The sequence below is a fragment of the Larimichthys crocea genome, chromosome I, assembly GCF_000972845.2.
Source record: "Larimichthys crocea isolate SSNF chromosome I, L_crocea_2.0, whole genome shotgun sequence".
Lineage (NCBI taxonomy): Eukaryota > Metazoa > Chordata > Actinopteri > Sciaenidae > Larimichthys > Larimichthys crocea.
In genome coordinates this window covers 17,136,361-17,161,532 of record NC_040011.1, presented here as the reverse complement: position 1 = coordinate 17,161,532, position 25,172 = coordinate 17,136,361, and the positions used below count along the sequence as shown (strand labels likewise).

Sequence of the window (25,172 nt, the reverse complement as noted above, 5' to 3'; positions counted from 1 at the left end):
AATCTGCTTTCACACAGTGATATTCTATTACTGTTCCATTCCATATCGCCTGTATTAAGACACACGGCTGTTAGGTGTTGTTTCGGCATCGTAGGCAAGCTGCAACAAGTATGACTGAAATCACAAAGAGATGTGAAAGAAAATTTTCACAGAAAATGAAAAATTGAAAGGGTCAGTTCTCCCAGATTAATTAAAGGAATTCTCTGTTTCCTCTCATGGTATCCAGCCCCAGATAGTTAAGTATCAGTGTCTGCCACAATTCAATGGAGGTTACAATGCTGTCAGCACCACAAACAAAAGCTGAAGAATCACATATCTCTCAACTAGGATAAATAAAACAAAAATTATGCATTGCTTGACGTTTCCACAGCAACAGCTTTTCTAGGGGCCCTTGAACTATTTTATAAGGACTCAGTTCCTCTACTGTACCCTGCTCTGAGGGTTTTACTTTCTAATGGCTCATTTTGGCACAGCGTTTGCATTGCTGGGTGCCACCACTATAAATACGAGAATGAGGGACAGGCGTTTCTTGTTTGTTGACATTTATCAATGTTTAAACATACACTGTGACCTTCTGACAGGTCTAAAAGCAACGTAACAAGAACATAAACAAGAGACACGGAGAGAGATTACAGTCTTGATCAAGAAAATTGCTCTTGATTTTGTTTTGTTTTTTTATTACTAATTTCAATACTCATTTTGTACTAACTAGACTATTATGATTAAAATTAATTATAGCAATATGATAAAATAATTTGAAATTCTAGGGATGTCAATTAGCTAAGTTGGTAGAGCATCCGCCCCATGTACGAAGGTTTAGCAGCGGCCCAGGGTTTGATGTCCCATGTAATTCCCCATGTCTCTCTCCCCACATTCCTGTCACTCTTCAGCTGTCTCTGTCAAAAAATAAAGCTTGAAAAAGGCCAAAAAAAAAATCTTTAAAATAAATTGTAGATAGATCACTGCATCAATCTGCAAATCCTGTGCAAAGCCGTGAAGCTGTGTGGTGACTCTGGCCTTCAGCATCCTCAGGCAGCCTGTCAATTCTAGTGTCATATTATATATATATATTATATATTATATATATATATATATATATATATATAATATATTATATATATATTATATATTATATTATATATATATATATATATATCTCACAGACATGCAAGAAGTAAATAGACACTTTTAATTTGAATTTGAATGAAGGTGTCTATTTACTTCTTGCATGTCTGTGTATGTATATATATATGTTCAATTTTACATAACTTTAAGCCTTAATATAATTTGGACATGTTAAAAAAAAAAAAAAAAAAATCACCCATAGTACCATTATCATGAACGAGGAAAGAACTATAGAAACCAAAAACATTTTAATATGGGGGCTTATGGAGTTTGTCTTGTTTTGGATCCAGCAAAGTGGCCGTTCAAGGAACTGCTGTTTTGGCACTTCTGCATTGGTTTCACTTCACAGCCACAGAGGCTGCTGCTTGTCCTTGACTAATAATCATCAGCAGTGTCTTTTCAGGAGATTTAATTATTAGCTATTTATTTAATTCACTAATTATTTTTCTGTTTAACTGAAAAACATGCAGTTGAGTAATACCTGCAGTCTTCCTCTCGGGCTGCATACAGCCCCAACAAAGTCCACCAATAAGATAAGGCACCCCACCACCCTGTGTTTCCTGGGAGGAGAAAAATGGGCCAAATACATCCACAAATCACTTGCTGATGCTCATAAAGGTTCATCGCTTAGTGCATGGTAATAACTGAAGGCAACTCAGATGTGTGTGTATTTTTATCAACTCCTGCATTCTCTCTTCTGGAACATGGAAATTACTTCCTTGCTTACAAAGGCAGAAATAGTATCCATGTGTGAAAATTGCGTCTCAGTGCATTTATTTTTCAATCTGTTGTCGGACTAATTTACCTCATCTTCGTGGTTTTTCAGATGCTGTGAAAACTTAAACAGGAACGTGCAGAGGACACTCTTAGTTCCTAATTTAGTTCCTGACTTATTATCCTGTGGCTCTTTAGGACCTGGAACTAAAGAAATCTTTTTGTGATTTGCATGAACCTTTAAAATTCCAATTGCTTTTCTGTTGCTGATGCTAGAAAATGAATTCTACTGCTTTCATTGCATCCATCAAAGACACTTTCATCAGACGCTTCTGTGAACTAGGGGCCAACTAGTAACAAATGTATTCCATGTTGTTTATATTTGATTTATATACTGCTTGAGATAGTAAAAACTACCCAAAAGTCTACAAAGCAGATGAGATGAAGCAGAAATGACAATAGAGCAAATGACTGTGGGCCACTATGTAATTATTAAAAATGTCAACAACATAATGGTGAGATTCTTTCCAAAAGAATCATCTCTGTGGTCAGCGGTGTTTGAGCTTTCAAACATGACAGACAAACAAAATCCATCAAAGACTGAGAACCAATCACCATCCTTTTCTAGTTTTAATCACGATGGACAATTACAGAGGGGAGCTTTGGACGAAATTACTCCCACACAGACTACAAAGCCTAGTCTTCAGAGGATCGCCTCATCTCTCTCATTCTATTGTCACTGTCACTCTCTGTCTATATTCTCCCTCTCTGTATTTTCTCTGTCTCTCCATCTCTTTATTCTCCTCTGCCATCTCCCTCAAGAGTAGAATAATGCATGCTGGTGTTTTCCCTGCATCCTACAAAGAAAATCTTGGCACAAACACTTGTGTAATCCCTCCAAAGCAAATAGGAATAAGGTCTGCAGTTGAAACTTAGCCTCAGAGGATTGGACCATAAGTCTGTAGAGTGATGTGTTGACACAACTGTGATTTAAAGAGAGAAAATCCAGCCCGAAACACAGTTAGCACTGCTTAAAAAGAATTACAAGTGTTGTAGCATGCTTTCTGCATCGACTTTGTCCCTAGATGTTGTGTTTTGTTTTCCATTAGTTGATAAATTATTAACTTAAAGCTTGTGATTTTATGTGAATCCACCATTTTGTATCAACTCACAGCAATCATTAACAGATAAATACATTACAGTACAGGAAGACATTCTGATGTGTCAATGAATAGTAGCCTGAATAGACCAGAATACAATGCAGCCACTAGACGTCTGTGCTTTTACTTGCACTTTAATGTATAACTAAGAGTCCACGGCCATGCTAGCAGCTCTGTGAGGAACAGCTTTGAGCTAATTGTCACACTGCCAATGCTAACATGCCAATGCTTGGCAGGTATAATATTTACACTGTTCATCATCTTGGTTTAGAATTAGCATGCCAACATTTTCTAATTAGACTAAACACAAAACACAGCTGAGGTTGATGGCAGTGGGCATGCAGGTATTTTGGTAAGAAATCAAAGTATTGAGAAAGGAAGGAAATTCTGAACCTTGACGGTGGTGCTAGATGAAATGTCAGAGGATTAACAAAGTTATTACAAAGCTAGTTGCAGTGGAGCCAGTTGCACCAGATGTCCAAGTTTAAACTTTTTCCCCCTATAATGCAGGCGTTAGACCGGACTATGACTTGTCAATCACAAAGTAGCCATGTCCTAAAGCATACAGCACAGGTGATGTTGCTCTGACATCCTGCATCCTACATAGATAATTGCTCAACAGGCTAAATAATGTTAAAGAGGAACTTTTAGAGGAACATTTGTATGAAGGGAGATGAGCATTGCCCTTTGGAGAAATGGCTACATTTCTGCAAAAGAAAAGGTAATAGCTGCTTGATTGTTTACATTTGTACCATTAGCACCAAGTTATGATTAGGCTAGGTTGCAGCACGTAAGCCACTATATCGAAGGTTATTGTTGTTGTTGCTGTTTCCTGTAGCAAAGGAGAATGTCACATGTTGTTGTCAATGGCATGGTTTCTATGAAACCTTGTAGACTTGTAGAGGAACATGGAAGATGTAAGAAGTCTCCATCCGCTGAGATAAACTAAATACTACAGACACATTTTAAGAAGTATAACCTTATTCTCGACCACAACATAACTTGTGGAATTTTTTCAACATCTCAGGTTTGTGTTACATATTAGTGTGAAATATCTGACAGGAGGGTTTTCCTCTGAGAGAACAGAGCAGAGTGAACAGCCAGCTGTGATATCTATTCTGTTCTCTTCAGTGTAATTTAACCAGGCTGGAAAGGAAAACACAGCTCTTCATTACACACTGCTACAACATGCAGGAAGGCTCACCATCTGGCTACTTATCTCACTTTCATTCTCTCTGCCTCTATTTGTTTCTCTCCACCTTGTTGTCTCGGCCTCTTGTTTGAGAAAAAAATTAGAGAAAATGAGGAGAAGAGAAAGAAATAACAAAGCAAAAGGACAGAGGTTAGGAGAATGAAGAGAAAGAAGTCAGTGAGAGAGAGAATGAGGAAAATAAAGAAGATAGAAGATAGAAAATATAAAACTAAGCATGAGAAAAGATAAGACAGAGAAATCCAGAAAAGAAACACAAGATAGACAAAGATAAAGAGCAAGACGTTTCTTTGTACCCTTTTTGTCTTGTTCTGTCTCTATCTTCCTTTTTACTTCTCCATCCTCACCCTCCCTTGCTCCCTAATGAAGTTATCTTTCTTCCTCTGTCACGATTCTCTCCAGTCTGGGTTTCCTTCAGATAAACAAGATTTGGCAGCAACAAAAGCTAAAAGTAAAAAAAGAGAACTTCTGCAGAATCTGCTGGGAAAGAGAAAGATTTGATGGGTATGTTTTCATTTCCACTACTCCAGCACATTTTATATCATCTAAGGTTTTTAATATACTGTCTTCATTGTCAGTCTGGAGTGTTAGATAATTAGGGTGATTATTTAAATTTGTAATGTCTTGACTTTTTGACTTTTGAATTTTTTAAATGTTGTTTCCAATACTTTGAGATTAAAGCTGCATTGTGTAGAAATTTGCTAACTGTCAAACATCAAACCAGTGTAACAACACAAGACATAGTAGCTAATATTACTTACTAGTCCAACAGCAAGAAGCCTGACTCAGCGTCTGTCTTTCAGCCTTTTATTTCACTGAGCTCTCACCAACGACTAATAGTTAGTCCCAGATTTACTCTTGTTCTGCAGCTTCTTGCTGGGTCACTCTCGTTCTTTCTCCCTAGCTTACTCCATCAATGTGCTCTTCAGTCTCTTTGGCTTTGCTAACATGTCCATCGAGGCTGCTGAACCCAGTTACATTGCCCGATTGCCTGGTTCTGGCATGACACTGCTCCCATCAGCTTTCCCCCTCGCTCTGGGCCTGAAAACCTCCTCTTCCAAGTGGTCCAAAACACCTGTGATACAAACTTAACACTAACACCCCCCGGTGCTCTGAGCTCACACTCCGGGCAGCTCAGCTAACAAACTGAGCTAACGGCAGCTATAGTACATAGCAGGTTGCTTTACTGTCCATCATGAAACTCACAGAGAGTTGAAGCAGAGCAGCTGGAGGACATCAGAGGGTAAACCACGAGACATTTTCTCCATAAAATTTGATCCAGTTTCACCAAAATCAGTGAAATAGGTTGTACGGTGTGACTTGTAAAAAGTTAAGTACTTCTCGTGGCAGATTATACACTGAGCCAAAGATACATAGTTCAAGAGATTGGGAATGACAGAGACACCATTCACCTGATCACAAGTCAGTGTAGCATCAAAATTATTTCAGATCTTTTTGTTTCTTCATGTTAAAAAGTTACACAACTTCACAAGGTGGCAAGATGTTTCTGTGGTTGATTTAGGAAAAAAAAAAAACACTTGCTGCTACACCTGCCTGCACTGAGGTACAATTCTCAGCAGTGGGGCTTCCACCTCAGCAGTAGCAGTGTTATCAGTGGGAAGCTGTTGAGGCATCATGTATGCCTCACTGTACTAGCAGCTCCTACTGTTTTGGTCAGGATATCTATGCAGGGTGGTGGGATCTGAGGGAAGAGTGAGAACTTTTTGTGTTAACAGAGATTCGACAGCCTTGTGTTGGTGGGGCATTTGGCGAAACAATAAAATACCATCCAGGATTCAGAGTAGCAGATTTATGCTGGCAATAAAGCAAAATTATCAGATGCCAAAAAATTACAGAACTGTCTATGATATGAGACAAAATGTTACAACTCTGGAATGTAATGTCAGCAATGATTTTATCTTTTGTCATGGAAATTGGAGCTAAACAGTAGAAATACAACATTTGCATTACGAACAATCTACCAGGATTGTGTGCATGTGTTTGATTGGCCTGCCTGAGCTGAGCCAGGTTCAACTTTTTCACTGGACGACCTTGTGTTGTTTTTCAATCTAATGCAAATTGTAACATATCAGAATAAGTTCTGCTTGAAGCTGTGGTGAATCATGACCACTGGCCTAAGTCCTGCTATCCACCCACCGCTCAAAGTAAAGCACACAGCTCTTATGGCCACAAATAAAGCCTCCCACATCATAGCACAATGCATTGTGTCCTCTAATTTAGTGTCACAGAGTTTGCAGACAAAACTACTAATAAACTTTGTATGTAAATATGTCATCACATTAACAGTTATTTTACTAATTTATCACTGCATGAATCAACACACAAACGCCCATATGAAAAGAATCTAAGTCTGCGTCGTGTCATATTGTGGACCACACTTCGCAGGACTGTCAACACTTAATTGCCATGCACCATATCAGCAGCATAACCCCCACCAGGAACCCTGCAGATACAGACCGCTCTTCTAATTAACAGATTTATGCATGAAAATAAATAAGTTACACCTCAAGAAGTAAAAATATCTATACATTCACTTCATCCTTGTTTAAACTCATGGCATACAAAGTGAAAACACTAGAAGCAAAAAAGAGAAAAACGTGCACAAAGTAAACAACACTCTGAATACTCATCTGACAGAAAAATGTATAAATTGTACATTTCAATATATTTACTCCCATAAAAGTAAATCCAAATACCACCTGGAAATTTACAGGAATTTATAATTTATAAATAAAACAACTACACTCACAATCTGGCTATTATACCTGATCTCGGCGAAGGTTTTTAGATGTAGCTTCCAGGTGACTAGCAGTCTATGTTGTGCAAACTTTTTTTAAAACTAAGTTTAGTCATGAAATGTACGTGCCAACAGGCTGACAACACTATCCCCTCTTTCTCTTCCTGAGAAGTGACCCTAACTCCAACCTTCCTGTCCACACTCTGTCTCTGTTCGTTGTGCGTGTTTGTTATAACCCTTGCATGTCCTTCCCAGGTGTGTGTGTGTGTGTGTGTGTGTGTGTGTGTGTGTGTGTACTGTACATGTCCTGGCTGCAGCTGGCTTGTGGGTGACCTGTTTGTACAGGTCAGAGTCTGAAAACAAGCTCAGCAGCATCCTGTCCAGCTGAAAGGAGGACTAAAGCGCACCTTACTTCACCTTCATCTACTTCATGTTGTGCACACTCATGCACACACATCTGCTAACTTTGTCTGCCATTTCCCCTTCTTCTGCAGGAGCCTGGTTGAAGTCGGAGGAGACAGTGGCGATGAAAACAAAGAGAGCTGACTTCGCTGTTGCTTTCCTGCGTGGCCGGATGGTAGTAGCCGGAGGACTTGGTAGGAGCGGTACTTTGTAAACTGAACTTTCTGGTTGCTGTTTTCAGCCTGCAATTTATATTGATTGGATTTTGCTGCATCTATGTTATACAATTTATGCCAGGACAATCCAATGGGTTAAAATACCATGTCTTTGACATCTGTGAGAAAGAAGAAGTCCAGCAAGAACAGGCTCATGATCATAAAATGAAGGAACACTGTTGAATTCTTTGTTTTTATTTATGTGCACTTGATTGCCAGTTTGATGATCATGTCTTTTGTTGTTGATGTCTAGACTAAAACAATGATTGGCTGCAGTGTTGTGAGCTAAATGATTCATGCATTTGCGGTATGTCGTTACATTTTCTGTACAACAGGGGCTTGAGAAACACCCTGTATGCCAGTCAGAACACATGAGGGAATGTTCAATGCCTTTACTATCTCTGATATCTTTGGGTGTGTGTGTGTGTGTTGTCCAGGTCATGAGCCCTCAGCCCTGGACACAGTTGAGGCCTTTCATCCTCAGAGAAAGAAGTGGGAGAGGTTGGCTCCCATGACATTCCCCCGATGCTCCACCTCCTACATCGTCATCAGAGACCGGCTCCTTGTGGTGGGAGGGGTCAACCAGGTACACTCATGTTTAAATTAACTGTTAACATTTACACACGCATAAACCGTACTTAATTTCGGGAGCTCAACAGCTAAACGAGCACAACATCTCTTAGTATCGATGGTTTCCAATCTTACTGTTAAAAGTGACCATTGTGTCCCACAGTTTTATTTATACACTCCACAGCTGTGAGTGTGATTTTATTCCCTCGTGAGGAGTTAGTAAGTAGGATTGTGTTTGTAAAAGGCCCTCATCTGTCTGACTACCTGCTCACTGCATGTCTGTTCATCAGCATCACGCCTACGCAGATCTGTCCCTGCCTTACACACTCCACATGACAGTGTTGTCATGTGCTACTTTTCCCAGTAATGAACAGTGTTGTGAAATACTCCCCAGTCTGCTGTAATAATTGCATTTACAAAAAACAAAATGACCAATTCAAGGTTAAAGGTTAATTTATTTTTTCTTGAATTAAACATTCAGTTGAGTTGCACAACTGAATGTGAGCTGTAGTCTCAGATTTTTTTAAAACAAAGCTTTTTGTTTCTACGAACATTTGGTTAAAAAAACAAAAAACTGTGAAAACCTTTATCTGACAGTAGCAGCAGTAACTCAGATCAGATTCCTCCTCCTCTGAGAATTGCCTTCACGTGGTGGAGAGGCTGGTGGAGCGCTGTGACCCTGAGAGCTGTGTTGTCGGGTCCAGTAGCTTCTCGTAGGGTCTCCTAAGGGGAGAGACGAGACTAAAACTGATTCATAAACTCCTCCAAGAATCTGCCAAGAAGAAACCGCAGCTTGCAGCTCATACACTGGGGCCCCCTCCTGGAGTCAGACCAATGGTCCAGGGAAGCTGCCTGTGTCTTGACCCATGGCAGCTGGTGGGGACAGCCTGAAAAAAAAAAATAGAACCAATATACATAGAACCATTGCCCTGTGGGCCCACCCCCTACAGTGCCTTGTCAGCTGAACAGCGGGCAATTGATTGGGGGGAATGGTCTGCCTGACCTCAGCTTGAGTGGTGCTTTATTATTTTTATTGTTATTGGGTTTCTGTGCTTGTAATGAATTGGCCAACACCATGTTCAACCATATGGTGATTCATAGTGCGAGAACATGTTAGGTCAAGATCGATGAGGGCTTAGTGGTTAGTGAGACTTAGTGGGACTCCTGGACAGTCCTGGAACTCCCACTTTTTAATACATCGTGGGGAAGGTTGGAGACAGGTGAGCCATGCTCAAAGCCTCCATTGTGCAGCATCTGCTTGCAGTTGTGGTCAGAAGGTCGTCTCTGCCTATCATTGTGGCAAACAGAGTTTGCTAGTGGACCACAGTGGTAAGAGAGGTTGTTAATCTGAAGGGCACCTTTCAGGCTTGATTGGCTTGGTTGGCACAGGGGTCCCCCGAAGCAGCAGACAGGTACCCAAAGGCCAGTTCTGGCACATTTAGGAACTCCTAAGCCTAACCAACATGTCCTCTGTGGAGGAGGCACAGTTTGAAGACTCACTGGGAGCCTCACCAATATCCCTGACAGAGCTTTTTAGCTATAGTTTTCTGGGCATGTCGAACTCGTAGGAGACTCCAGGGTAGACCCAGAACATGCTGGAGAGATTATAACTCTCATCTGGTGTGGGAACACCTCGGGATCTCACAGGAGGAGCTGAAATGTTGCCGGGGAGAAGAACATCTGGTCTGCTTTGCTTAGTCTGCTGCCCACTACCCAGGCCCAGATAAGCAGCAGAAAAATGAATCGATGGGTGGAAATTCCTCCTCTGCCAAACATAAAAGCAAGACACGGCTATTGTTATCATCACTAGATTCAGTATGAATTATTTCAAGGCTTTACCACCTCCATCCACACAATTAGTTCAGTTAGACGTCTTAGATCATAATTAACCCTGATCTATGATTTTACACATAATGTCATTATTTATAATAAAGTAATAAAAGTATAATATATATATACATATATATACTTACAACTTAGTTTTCAAAAGTTTTAAAAATTCACACATTGAATCCTTCTCCAGCTGTAACATTTGTCTTTTGAGGGGAAAAACTATTTATTTCTAATCTTAAAGTCTCTGGGATTAAATATATATTGACTCTCCAAACTCCAAATCGGTCACAGTCGAGCTCAGCTGCCATATATTGCCTGATATTAGGCCTGGATATCAGAAAACAGTTTTTGCTGGTATCATACCAGTTTCATATATCTATGTGGATAATTGGAAAGTTTCCAAAAGAAAAGAATTGCCGTGCAGTTTGAACCAGTTCATTTCCTACTGCATAAAGGAAATAGGATTTGGTCATTTGCATACTTAAAGAGTGCAGCTGATAGAAGTAAAATTGCCTAAGGTGCACATTAAAGCAACATTATGTAACTTTTCTAGCATAAAATAAGAGATTTAAAATCATTTTGCTGTCTGTTATCAGCACTCACAGCACCCTGTACACCTGTTGTCGCACTGTGTAGCTTTGGGCTCCAGGTATGATCTCACAACGCCTTAAGGCACTAAGTTACACCCCGCCAACTCTTTCACTTACTTTTGTGAAGCTGGATCATATTTTATGGAGAAAATGAAAATGTTCTGGTTTTCTCTCTTTTCCCTCGAAACTCTGTGATTTACATAGTTTCCTGATGGGCATTAAAGTAAACTGCAGCAAACTATAGCTGCTGTTAGCTAATGCTAACTCTGTTAGTCAGACTATGCGCACTAAATCACACAAATACCAATTTCTGTATAACGCTGCTTTCAGTGACGGTTCGACAAACACCTCAGCAGAAGAAAATAAAGACAGTCAGCACTTGGAACCAGGACTAAACACTATCACTAGTTACAGAGCCACAGTGTCAGCAGTTTCAGACCTCCTGCTTTAGTTCAACCTGATCCACCTGTCGAGAAGAAAAGCAAGAGCAGCAACATTGCGTATATAAGGTCCAGAACTGGTCAGTGAATGAAGTGTTTTTAAAAAGAAATGAAATGTAAATGTAAATTCAAATGTTCAGGCTGGATTATATTATGTTGATTATTTAAAGCCCTTGAAAACTTAATTTAAGAATGTTATTTAATGAATAACAAGTTAAAGCAGAATGTAGGTGTTATATTAATAATCTAATGTCAGCTAATCGGCTTCATCAGGACTGTGTGGGTGTCCTAATCGAATTTTACTTATAGCAGCCTGGCAACACCACACAACTGTCATCACATTTGTCATCATTTTGATTCAGTTCATTCAATATTACAAAACACTGACTGGTGTACAGAAGTATGTGACATCACCCTTGTTTAACCTCCCCCCATCCTCAAACCAGAGAGAATACTGCAGACGAAAACTAGTACAGAAACCTCTCTGGTGAAATAATCAAAAGTGTTCTTCACAACAACAAAAAAACTCACTCATTGTAACAAACTTTAATATTTACTGAAGCTTATTGTGACACAAAATGTTAAATCGTGAAATATATACACAAATGAATCAGCAGCCAGAACTAACAAAAGTTTGCCCGTAGGTGGCAACCAGATTGATAAACCTGATCAGAGAATGACTGAACAGCTCCACCTCATGGACAGTCTGCATTATGTCACAGTCACTGAGTGAGTCTGTGAGTTTGTGCACCAGTTTCAAGCCATTTTAAAAAGGTGCTTTATATTTAATAATGGACAACACTGTACATTTTCCATATCAGTGTGCATTATTATTCATATATTACGACCACTTAAAGGAAACAAAAGAAGGCTGTGTCTATATGGTTTTGTTCTTCAGTCAGTTAAACCCTTGGTAAATGTTACCACTGAGTTATTGTTTCTATGGTTACCAGCCATTGAAAATATATATCTATATTATATATATATTATATATATATTATATATATATATATATCTATATATATTATATATATATATCTATATATCTTATAATTACATAATACTTAATTCTCTCTTTTAGAACAGTAGTGTTAAACCTTTGTCAGAAACTATGTGAGGCTGAAATGCTGTTTTAAGGGAGGGACCTCCCAGCCACTCAGATGCAAGACTTTTCATTTATTTATGGTTTCACATTGAATTAAAGTTCAATATGGAAATGTTTTTTTAAAATCTTTGACCAATCTTTTCTTTATTCTCCCTCTCTCTCTCCCTCTTCAGGTTCCCAGCTCAGCCCACGAGATCCTGTATGTGAAAGAAGAAGAGTATCTGTAGCCTGTAGTAACGGACACCAGATGAATGCAGCACATCAACGTTCCACTTCCTCTTCCTCCTTACAACCCTCCTGAATCAGACTGCGGTGTAATATGTAGGAAGCATGGCAAAAAAACAGAGATGGAGTCTAAGTGAAAGGCTCTGACTTTGTCATGTAATGTAACAGATAACACTGCCCCCTGCTGGACTGGACTGACACTGACACCCATATGGAAGCACACGTTCACAACGGAGGAGCTGGCTCTTTCTTTATACCAAGTTATGCTTCTTGATACTTTTAGTATGTGACACTTCTGCGTTGTACGTTGTAGTGCATACATGGAGAAGAACTTTTGTAGCTTATATGTCTAGTATTGTAGACAGAAAATATATGGATGAGCTGTTTGATGTTTGGGTTTGTGTCTTTGTTCATGTGTTTGTGTGCAGCTTGCTAACAGGTTTGTACATAGTGTGATTTTCACATGAGATTTTAATTAAGTTTACTGACGTGACTGCAATATTTCTATATTGTTTAATATCATCTAGCAAAAAAAGGAGGTGGGTAATGTGTGTCGTACTGTACTGTAACAGAATTTGCACTGAAGCAATTAACACTGAGTGGGAGTTGATTCTACCATCAATAATTTCTAGTGTAAGTTATTGCAGTAATTACACTGAGACTGCTGTGCTATCACTCCTCTATGCTGTACCAGTGCACATTAGTCAGTAGATATTATCTAATACCTTGAAAACATGATAATATGTGAAACTGTATTAAATGACGGCATGGTGTTTAAGTAATGACCAGACTGCTGCTGTAGACAAAGGAACAGATCCAGGTTGATTTTGTTTGATTGTACACATTTTATTCCTGCAGCAATACAAGCTCTGTTTTTGTCGGTGTTTCATTTGTGCAAAGCGTGCTGTGCCGTAATTATTCATTAATAACACTTCACTCAGGTTGTGATGGTACAGATGAGTTTTTGTGACTTCAGTTAGTCAGAGCTGTTGGTTGTTTAGGCAGCTAAGCTGTGATATATTTCATTGTGTTTAAAATTGTGTAGATTTTATTTCATAATTAAATATTACACGCCATGTAATATTGAAGGTATGAGTAGTCATGTTCAGTGGAATAAATTGGATTTGTTTGTATTGCATTCATTTTCCACTAGATGGCAGTGATTGCACACATGAATCCACACAAGTACTTGCGAGGCCTTCACTGACCCGGAACACAGTTTCAGATTCTCCACAGTGAAGTAGTATAAACTGATATAAACTGACATTTTATTATTAGTCTAATCAAGCTAAATTTCATGAACTTAGATTTGATTATAATTTTTAAAAAAAAACAGTAGTTATTTTGTTCATATAAGCAGTCCTAATGATGATTGTGGACATTAGATAGTATACTCCTTTTATTTTATCACATACTTTATTTCTTTTTTTTCTGAAATCATGCAGAGCTAAACTAGAGGTATTATTTTGCACTGCACTAATAACAAAAGTAACAGATGGTAAATATTCAATATCCCATACCAATTGTGCAGCTATTAGCGTGCAGTGATCTGGTCAGAGCCCTGGATTTTAATAATGCAGTGGATGTTTTGCACAGTATTGCCTTTCATGAGCCTCCGCTGCAGCTGATAAATAACACATATTAAATCATGTAGCTTTTTTTTTAAAACCTTTATTTATTCAGGGGTGTTTCACTGAGTCTTTTTCAGGAATGCCCTGATCACATTCACACCTGGGTTCTGCTGGGTACAACCGTTACTTTCTCATTAAAAAGACCTTAAATCCCACAGACACAGTTATGAAGTCATAAATCTGTCGCTGAATTATTAACCTTATAAACAGTGCTTGAAGAGGTCTCGTGGAACCCAACGTCACAACTAATATACAGAACTAGTGAGTTGACAACTTTGCAAACATCCAGCAAGTGCAACAACACAAGACATAGGAGCCAGTTAATATTACTTACTAGTCTAACAGCAAGAAGCCCAGCTCAGTGTCTGTCTTTCAGCCTTTTATTTCACAAAACTCAGTCTCAACCATCCATCAACATCCTCTTTGGTATCTTCACCATTGCCATTACATCCATAGAGGCTGCTGAGCCTGGTCACATTGTTTGGCTCCGGTTCTGGCACAACACCGGCTCCACTCCCCATTAAAATACCCCAGACCCCAGGTTTGAAAACCACCTGTTCCTTGTTGGTCCAAAACATCTGTGGTATAAACACTAACATGCTCGGTGCTCTGAGCTTACAGTCCAGGCAGCCCGGCCAACAAATTGACCTAACATTAGCTAACAGCAGCTATAGTTTGCAGCAGTTTACTTGTACAGTTTAATGTTTATAAGGAAACAAAAAGTAAAAAGTTACAAAAGGGAGCTTTAAAGCAGTACTTTGGTCCGATGGCGGTTATCTTAGATTAGCATGAAAGCTGGAAATCGGCAAACAGCTAGCCCGGCTCTGTCTAAAGATACAAAACCTCTAGTGATCACATTATATGTTGCTGTTGATGAATGCATGGCAATGGCTGCAAACTAGTTACTTTAATAGACTTCTCTAATTCCTGTTCCTTGAATCTCGTTTTTCTCCTGCCAAGAAATACAGTAATTTCCAGCACATAACCACAACAAATTTGTCCTATCTATTTCAGTGGTAGATATCTGGAAATAGCTGTTAAAGTTAATTGGCACTAAAAGGTCCTTGACTATCAGAAGTGACTGATACACTGTTTTAATGTAATGAGCACTACAGCACTCACGATTTTACAGCCATCTTTAGTGATGGCTGAGGCTTGTAAGGTATAATGCTTATTCACTGCTTGTTCACCATCTCTGCTGATTTCCTCTAGGGGGCTTTTTTTTTTAACCGCAAACCAAGGATTGAAATTTTTTCTATAAATGACTCATGCCCCCGCCTCACCTCCCCACACCCACACACACACACATACTCATTTTAGACATCATTCAGTCTAAAATGGGTTGATTGCATTCAAGTGGGGCTGGCTGCGTGTTTGTGACCGCTCTCTGTGGCTGCTGTATTCCTCTCTGTGTTTTTTCCACATTAACTCGCTCAAAGTAATTGCCCTGGCAAAGCAGCAGATAGACACAGAGGGGGAGACGGTTATTAGCCTGGACTAGTAACTCTCACTTAACCATTCAGGTAACAGGAGTATCAGTCTCCAATGGAAAGAAATGGCAACTACAATGAGAAAAATAACATACCACTTCAATACTGAGGCCTGTGATCATGTATTTGTCACAGTAAAGGACGCTGAGGGGACTGAGGTAATGGTACCTACTCAAAATATCTATAAAAGGTTGACGCTCACTGTTCATTTCCAGATCAGTTGTATCATTTGAAGTGGAAAACACTCAGAAAGGTGTTACATTAGATGTTTCCTGTCAGGCGAGTAACAACCAATCAATAATGTTATTGGCAAAATGCTTTGCAGTATTGGCTTTTTGTTATGTTACACATCCTGTTGTGTTTTCTTGGGCACTTCAAGCCTTGGCATACTGCGATCTCTTCTTCAAGTCAGCTCTGAGTGTCTTTTACACATCTGTATGCATTACTGCGAGTGTGACACACACACACTCACACTGGGAGGAATTTCAAAGAATGACTTTCACCACTGCAGTGCTGCTGAATCATTGTGGTCTGGTTGTCTGTCTAACACGTTGATTTGTTTCCGGTGGGTGTACTTGCACCTTCAGATATTTGCTTGTTTTTCCTTCACCAGGAGGTGTGTGTATGTGTGTGTGTGTGTGTGTGTGTGTGTGTGTGTGTGTGTGTGTGTGTGTGTGTGTGTGTGTGTGTGTGTGTGTGTGTGTGTGTGTGTGCGTGTGTTTAAAACACTTGATTCAATTATTAAAGAGTTATGTTACTTTCGTCCGATAGTTGTCACCAAACTCTACACACTGGTTCTTTAAGAGTAAAATTTTACATCTATATTGTTAATTATCGTTAGTTTTACATTGTAAAGACGTTAACATATTTTTAAAATTGTTTGAAGTGTTCTATAGAGGCTGCTGAGCCAGGTTACATTGTCCAGCTCCGGATCTGGCACGACACCAGCCTGAAAATCTCCTCTTCTTCCTGGTGGCCTAAAACACCTGTGGTACAAACACTAACACTCCCCCAGTGCTCTGAGGTCACAGTCTGGGCAGCCCAACTAACAAACTGAGCCAACATTAGCTAACAGCAGCTATATAGTTCATAGCAGTTTACTTTACTAGCTACCACGAAACGCTGTAAATGAAAGTGATTTAATAATCTACATAGTGCAAGAACAGATGTGTGAGCTACAGAGTGGTATTGACAGAGACGCCATTAATTTGATTACAAGTCAATGTTGCACTGACATTATTAATCTTAATGTTTTACATTTGATTTCACCACCAGCAAAGGCCATCTTATATTGTGATCCTGTCTTTCCCTTGTTGCGTACTACATTTTCAGTACGCAAAGGAAATTCAAACCTGCTTGAGTTACACTCTTCATAGAACGGGCAAAACCAAAAGTGGGCATGACATTCACTCTAATGGATTATCTAACTCAAGCAAGTCCTTGCATATTGATTTTCTTACTGTAATCTAACTAATAAAGACTAATGGTGTCCAAGAATGGTTTGTAGCAAACTTGCACAGGCACTGGTTTGGTCCTTTAATAGATGAGGCAGGTCCTGCTTCACACTCCTCTCTGACCTGAAACAAACTATTTTCGTCTCCGTTCTACAATTTTCCATCTCTCCATGATGTGATGATGATGTTTTCCTTTAATGGGTGAACCATGTGCTGCCCGCGGGAGGTTACTCTTCACCCACCCATACACCCATACACACACAAACACACACAAAGCAAGGCAGTTAATCGGTAAGGCTGCGGGTTATTCTCTAACGCCCCACAAGTTGAATTTTCTTCCATTTGCAGCAAGTTCTCAATGATACGGAGTTTCTGTCTGAATAAGTAACTTTTATAATCATCACACCGGTTCTTACATGTTTCACTGACACATCTCTCTACCTGGTACAGTCATTTGGAAGGCCACAGCTCATTCATTACAAGAGCCAGTGTTCACAGGTCAGGACATCCACTTTTCATCTGCACTCTGTGATCCCGAATGAACTGAGGCGCTAGTTTTGATCTGAAAAACTTGCAACTTTATTTTCCAGCAATCTCCTATTAGGAGTTTTGATATGCATATGCATAATAAATGAGCTTGAGGTTAACTGTAAATAACTGATATTTGGAATTCCAATAACTTGAGCCTTATTTTTATAGTTTTGGCCAATCATTTCTGTTCGTCACCAAAGAAACTGTAAACCAACAGTTTAGATGATCAAACCCCTTTATTTGGAAAACTTCAAGTTGTGCTCAAAATGTTGCTAACAATCAAATGCACAGGGGGAAAAAATAAATGCTGTGTACAGCAGAGTTGAACCAGTCTGGAATCTTTAAATGTGTTTGTCTATCTACATCTGTAATCTATCATCATATTTTGGTGTTAGTTTGGTTTGCTACATGTCACTTGTTTGTCTCATAGACATTGTTTTAGTAACTGAAATGTTGCTTCTTCACTGCTTATGTTCATCTATTGTAAAAGGTTAGTAATTAAGTAGAAAAGAAGCTAGCAAAAATTTGCCTACTGATGGCTTCGAATGTCACCATCAGTCACGTACAGTAGCTCTTACAGCAGAGAGTCTCCAATGACCTACAAGATTAAGTTTATATGACGTACAGAGACAGACAAAGGCATGATACACTACTTGTAGGCTACCTGTATGCTATTTGTGCTGTATTAACATGGGTGATGCCATTTTCCTTCAGTTTTTCTTTTTCTTTAAAGTTTGGCTAACTCTGGGTTTTGTGTTAATTCTTGTGTTTCACGCTCTATGTGACTTTGCTTCGTTTCCAGATCTCAGTAAGCTTGTTGAGATGGTGATCGAACTAAAATGAAATAAGACCCCAAAAAGCTAATTTATTCAATGAAATGAAGCAATCGGATGATGTCAGTGACAGCGCTCTCCCCGGGAGATGTAATGACTCTAATGAGACGAAGAAGTGAACACTCAAATTGAAACCCGTCACAGTTTTCTGCTTCTCCTCTGTGTGTAGAGGCGAGAGGTTGGAGGGGATGGGAGAGAGAGTGGGGGAGTGTGTTCGGTGGACAGCCATTCATCCTGAGCTGAGGGAAGGTTTCCAAATCTCCCCCCTGACATTCTTCTGGGCTCAAAGAAGCCCCGGGACAGAAGTGGCCCAAAACTGGCACAGACCGCCTTGATGTTGCCAGGGACAGCCACTCTGTCGAGGCGTTGCTGGGGCCCAATGCTGTTTTGTGTTCCGTTCTCACCTCACTTCCTGGTTTGGAAGAGGAGGCTTTAGGATCATTAACCACCAGAAGGACCCCATACTACACTGTACGTCCACATGTAACTTCAAGACAGGCTTACACATCTTCTTTAGTTAGTTATTTCTGCCTCCACTCACAGGTGTTCTTTTTCCCCTCTAAAGAAAACATCCATTCAGGGTCGTCCTCAGGTAGACTTTATAATGAAAGTTATTCATATCTGAAGTAGTTACACTGATCTTTGGACAAATGAGTCTCGCACTGTTCCATGGCCTGCCTCTACAGCTGTGTAATGTGTAACTTTCATTTCATATTATCACTTATAATAAATGTATGTCAGCCTTTCAAGTACCAGTGAGTAGGATTTAGTGTCATCTAGCGATGCAGTCATTGCAGATTATTGCAACTCCCTCGCCTCCACCTCTCCTTCCAGTGACTGTGAAAAACACGGAAGGTCTAAAGAACCAGTGTTAGTGTTAGTCTGTGTGTTCTGAGCCATGGAAGATGATACACAGTGTCTGTAGATATAAAAGGTTCCTTCTAAGGTAACAAAAAAACACAATGATTCTTATTTTCAGGTGATTATACAGAAATGAAACGACAGTTATTGCATATTATGTTTCAATTTTGCCATACTGTGAACGTACTATGGTGACCCTTAAATCTGACATATTGGATCACAATAGACCAGGATGGACTTCAGTGCCCAAAGGACGAGCTGGAGTTTGAACCACAGACCTAGAGATTGGTGTTTGACGCAGCTGCTCCTTTAGCATTTCCACAAAAAGGAAGTGATTCAACCCTGTTTTTTTCTTCTAACTTCCTGTCCATGCTGGAAGTACGGAAGTGTTGTGTTGTGTAGGTCGACATCGGCTGCTTGTGATCAGCTTGAGTCTACATTTGATCAAATATCTGAGCGGTTTTATAATCACAGTGTGAAGGATTGACAGAGCTGGAATAAAAAAACAAATTAGTCTTTTTAGATCAGCTCTGCTGCACAGTGCTGGTATCATGTTATAGCCATGGTGACTGGTCAGAATGTGTTGGTATTTGTGTTATTATGTGTTTGTAACAGCGTGATATCGTAGCAACAGTGTGGCCATTCAAAACATGCTCAACAATATCGCTTAAGCCAAGTGCCATTAGTTACACTACACACAGTTCAGTTTTCTATATGTGTTTATTATCGTGTAACAAATGAATTCATTCAAAATATATTCTTAATAAGATATATTACAAAGTTGGGTGAAAAGTTTTGTTTTATTTCATGTCGCTGAATTAGATTCTAGAGTTCTAGTCTTCCTTAACGATGATGTGGTGTTGTCAGGTCATATTAGGCTCCTCATAAATATGGACATGGACATGGTATTCCCAACTCTAAGAAATATATAGCAGGCTGTGTGGACTGTGACTAGCAACTAGTAGTTAAGAGACACAACGAGAAACAGAAACAAACAAACAAAAAAGGTTATTAAGTGTTGATGGGAGCTTTTCAGTAAATCTTTAAAACTAATTACAATTTCATAATAGCGCCATTTTTTAATCTAAATTCAGACTGAACACCATTAATTATAACTGATAGATTACATCATGTGTTCTTTTGCATCCTTTCAGGCTCTTTTAGTTTGCTCAGGTTTGTAGCCAGTTGCCCGAGCCGTGTCCCAGGAAATCTCTGAAAAACATTAAACTGCCCAGTTTTCATGCTTTGAACTGGAAATGAGCATTGTCCAAGGATTCTTTAGTGGTTTTGGAAACTGTTTAACTTCTATTTACAAAGCCAGATCCACAACAAACCGTGCAAGGCATGAATCCATGTGCATACGCACAAGCACGGGAATAGTATCTGAGACTGAGACTGAAAACTCTTATTATTTTTATAGTGAAATACATTTTAGGACACATCTTTTCCATCCACCAGGATCCAGTCTTACTTAGTTTATATAGACACAAAGAATACCTTCTTAGAAAGACACACAGAGACATCTTATGTTTTAAATACTGTATCATGTGTGCTGAATCTCAGATAGCTCCTGAATCCTCTTAAGGACTGTGGGTTTACCACAGTTGCTGTGTGGCACCAAGCCACTGTAGCACATCTACAAAGGAGGTCACATACAAAGACAAAGCATCAACTCCACGAGGATCGTCACAGTCATTGAAGTATCAATTTCATTTTATTAAAGAAAGCTCTGGAAAATGCCAAAGGTCCACCTAGTAAGGTAGCATGGTTGCAAGTAGCACCAAGAGGAAACTGTTTGAATCTTAAATAATAAAATGAATGAAAAATTCAAGTAGCTAAATTCCATTTAGCTACTTCAGTTTCAGGGTCCCGGTACTGGTTCACTCTCATGCTGTCATGACTTGCTGAGACACACGAACAGAGCTCTGAGGTGTTACATTAAATCAAATTTTATTTATATACACCAATATCACAATTTTCCGTCCCCCAACAACACCCTTTGCCCTCAGATCTTTGACACAGTTATGGAAAAACCCTTTAACATAGACAAAATTGAAAAAAAAAAAAAAAAACCTGTCAGGAAACAGCTGAGCCATCATTTTCCCAGGACGGACAGATATGCACAGATATGTTGTGTACAGAGTAGACAAAATAACATTTAATTGCAATTTGGATTATACATTTTCTGATACATGTATTATAAAATGTATGTGAAGAATGTGGGTGACATGGCGCTGCTCTACTTTAGAAAATAATGTTCATCTTTCCCCCTTAGGTTACACACTAAGCGGCCATCGAGCAACATCAGCATTTATTATAAATAGTGTATTTTGCCACATGATGAGTGTTAACTGACTTGTGTTTTTTAGTTTCCACTAACGCCGTAGCTGCTAAATGCTCCACTATGTTCAGCAGCTGGTTTAATCTAGACAAAAAGATAAAAGGTTTAAGAGGAAGTAACGGTTAGACTTTGAAACACTGACAGTAAATGTACGTTTTTGGTTAAGTAATACTGATATGCTGCCAAAACCATATCCTGTCCAATCAATGAGTGACAGAGTTCAGAGCTCAGATGTGTCCGTGACTTTTCATTCATATTTGTTCAATGATTCTGTGTGTGCGTCTGTGAGTGTTTGTGTGTGTGTGTGTGTGTGTGTGTGTGAGAGAGAGAGCGAGAGAGAGAGAGAGAGAGAGAGAGAGAGAAAGAGAGAGAGAGAGACATCGTCTGATGGATGAAACATCGTTGCTATTGTTAGATTTTATGAATATATATATGGTTTTTAAAGTCTTAAAATGGTAAATGAAAGTCTTTTTTTCCAATTAATTATTGATTGATTTATATTTTTTGCTAGTTAAGTAAATATACACTGTTAAAATATTACAGAGTAGAGTATCTAATCTATATTTCAAACCTAACGTTCTGTAGAAAGTACAGATTTTTGTTTGAGTAACTTACAGCAGATTACAGACAAGTCTGTCTATAGTCTTTGTCTATTACCATAAATATAAAACATTTAAATGTCAGGATCATATCCTGTCTCAACACTGTGTTGTTGCAGTTGTTACAAATGTAACAACTTTGATCATTTATGAAAACACTTGAATTGTTCTTTAAGATGTCATTAATGTTCTTCATATGGCATATAACTATATAGTAGTTACAGTTTTATCCTGTTGCACCGTGTGAACAGAGATCTGATCCAAGAAGACATTAGTCAGAAATTTTTGAAAACCAGAAGAAGACACTCAAATCTAGAAAGCGGTCAAATGTAAAAAGTTCCTGTTTCAGTTTATCATCAGAGATCATCAGATAACTGAGTAAACCTACTGCTTCGTCGCTGCATGTATGCATGAGTCATGCATACATGCAGCATGACATCTTTTAGAGAAGATAAGGAAATCGAAAGAAAATATTAACTCATGTAAACAGGCGTGGCATAAAAAAAACAAACAAAAAAAACAAGCTACAGTTCAGCTACATGTCTGTTAAGTCTGATCATTTATCACAGGGCACAATATTACACGCATTTCATGATTATAACCAAAATTTGTGTTCATTACTCAACTCAACTCAAACTTTATTTATAAAGCACATTTAAAAACAACTGAGGTTGACCAAAGTGCTGTACAGGTTGATACAAATAATATACATATAATACATAAAGTGCCATATTTACAACGGGTTAGGACAAATGCTAAGATACTTAAGGAGGATTTAAAAACCTCAAATGATCCAGCAGATCGGATGTGCCAGGGCAAATTATTCCACAGCCTAGGGGCCGCTGCCACAAAGGCTCGGTCACCTTTGGCTTTTAGTTTTAATTTAGGGGCAACCAGTAGCAGCTGGCTAGAGGATCTCAGTGTTCTGGCGGGGGTGTGGATGTGGAGAAGCTCGGTTAAATACTAGGGGGTAAGCCATTACGAGCTTTAAAAACAAACAATAAAATTTTAGAATCTATTCTAAAAGCGTTTGCCAGTAAGGAGACGGGCAGCATTAAAGTGATGGGATGAAACTACAACTAGCAGGTTATCTTAGCTTAGCTTAGCTAAACTGATTTAGCTGTCTGCTAGTAGTAAATTTATATTTATCAAAAAGAGAGAATGGTATTAATTTCTACATCTAACTCAATTAAGTGTATTCCCCAAAATGTCAAACTATTTTTTTTATATATTTAATTGTAAATAAATCATCTGATTTGATTTGTTAGTCACTGACAATAAAACACACTCATTGCCTGCATTAGCCACAGGAAGAATCCATTAGTGTCTTAAAGTCCCTGCACTCCAACCTGCTCCACCAACACATACTCTTCCAGACCTTTTACTCTCATTCCTCTCGTGCATATATATATATATTAGATGGATCAGAGGTATATGCAACACCATAAAAGACTGGCTGTGTAGGCTATGAGTCTGTGTGTAAAAGCAGCTAACAAATCCACCCAGAGACCACAGTGTGCCACGGTGTGACTGACTCTCATTCCCGTGTCATTACTGGATGTTTACACTGTGTGCAAACTGCCCCAGCTGACCACTTTGCCAGTGGGTTGAGGGGTGGGGGTATGGATTGTAGCCTGTGCTCTATGTGCGATGCTGGGGCTGCTGATGCTGAGCCGAGCCGAGCGGCTGTATAGCAACAGGAGAGAAGCACAACAAAGCTGCAGGTTCTCTGGGGATGTTGTTAGTGCTGCTGCTCTCCTAGGAACAGCATTAGGAGGACTGAGGCAGCATACAATTTATCTGTCAGATAACACACAAAATACACACACACACACACACACACACACACACACACACTGCAATCCCTTGATGAAAACCAGCATCCAGTATACCTATAGTACATTATATTATGCAAATATGCAGCTAATCAAACACTCCAACATTATAGAAAGAATTTTAGGTCAGGTTGGGAAGACAAATATTTTTAAGCTGTAACATAAATAAAGATGTAAATGTGCGGTGAAAATAATAAGAGGGTGTCATGTGAACTCCTTAAGGCAAATGAGTAATTTGTGATATCTAGCTATATAAATAAAATTTGCCTTGACCTGACATGACTTTCATCAAGCAGTTTCCAATAACAGTTGTCAGCTGTTTTTGTAAAAAAAAAAAAAAGGCTACACCTACCCACCACCAAAAAACACGAACACAGACAAAGTTAGTGAGCTGGTGAACAGTGTGGAGCATTTAGTAGCTAAAGAGTCGGTTATTTTTCTCAGGAAATAAAACCATAAAAACTTGTCTAAATGTTGTGTTTACACATTGTGCTGCTGCCCCCATTTGGCCAAAAAGTCTATTGATACAGGTTTGTTAAAAAGAAAGAGAAAGATTTGGACTAATTTGTATCAAAGATTAAAATTTCAGTTCCATCTGTTTTTAGATGAGAGTTATGGCATCTGCACTTGTGTATAGACTATACTTGCCTGGTAACAAAGCTTAAATATGATTTTTTGTTTGTTTGTTTGTTTGTTTTATGTAATTGTAACTTAATGAAGCATGACAATGTTAAATGAAAGAGTTCCAAGAAGGGAGCCTTGGGGAATTCCACAGAACTGTCTAGAAACCCACGTAAACCAGAAAAACAAACAAAAAAAAAGTCCCTTTATGATTAATACAGGAAAGAACAGATCAAGAAAACAACACATGGTGCTATGTATCAAGTCATTCTAGATCTCTTGGATAAACTCACTGCTGCATAAAGGGGGTTAGGGTTAGAGCAGCATAGGTCTAGAAAGAAATAGTAAAATAATATTCAAATCATTCCATTCACATTGCCTGTGAATATTAAGTAATTTTAAAAACATTCTATTCAAATTCTCCTTTTCAAACTCTTGTGTGTGTGTGTGTTCAGGTCAGGTTCACAGATTTTGCTTATGTAACATTCATTTTTTTGTCCGTGTTGGTGGATCAGTGACTAAAATCCAAGCCAGCTCAGTTAGACTGTACTGATATGCGTGTGTACCCATTCATTCAGGAATCTAGGCCTATTGTTAAATTAAAACTTTCTATCTCAGCCCCCTGGTAG

At 39.0% G+C, this 25,172-nt stretch overlaps 1 protein-coding gene across 7 annotated transcripts in view; it reads left to right on the top strand.

The window, feature by feature from the left end:
- klhdc8a (kelch domain containing 8A) overlaps positions 1-13,490 on the top strand; it is a 38,862-nt gene extending 25,372 nt beyond the window's left edge. For all 7 annotated transcript variants that reach the window (XM_027286303.1, XM_019267252.2, XM_027286294.1 and 4 more), the window contains 3 exons: positions 7,462-7,563; positions 8,022-8,170; positions 12,296-13,490. In XM_027286303.1, coding sequence (XP_027142104.1) covers positions 7,462-7,563; positions 8,022-8,170; positions 12,296-12,349 — 305 coding nt within the window. In that variant the 3' untranslated portion in view covers positions 12,350-13,490. The remainder of the gene's footprint in view (positions 1-7,461; positions 7,564-8,021; positions 8,171-12,295) is intronic.
- Positions 13,491-25,172: the final 11,682 nt, after the last annotated feature.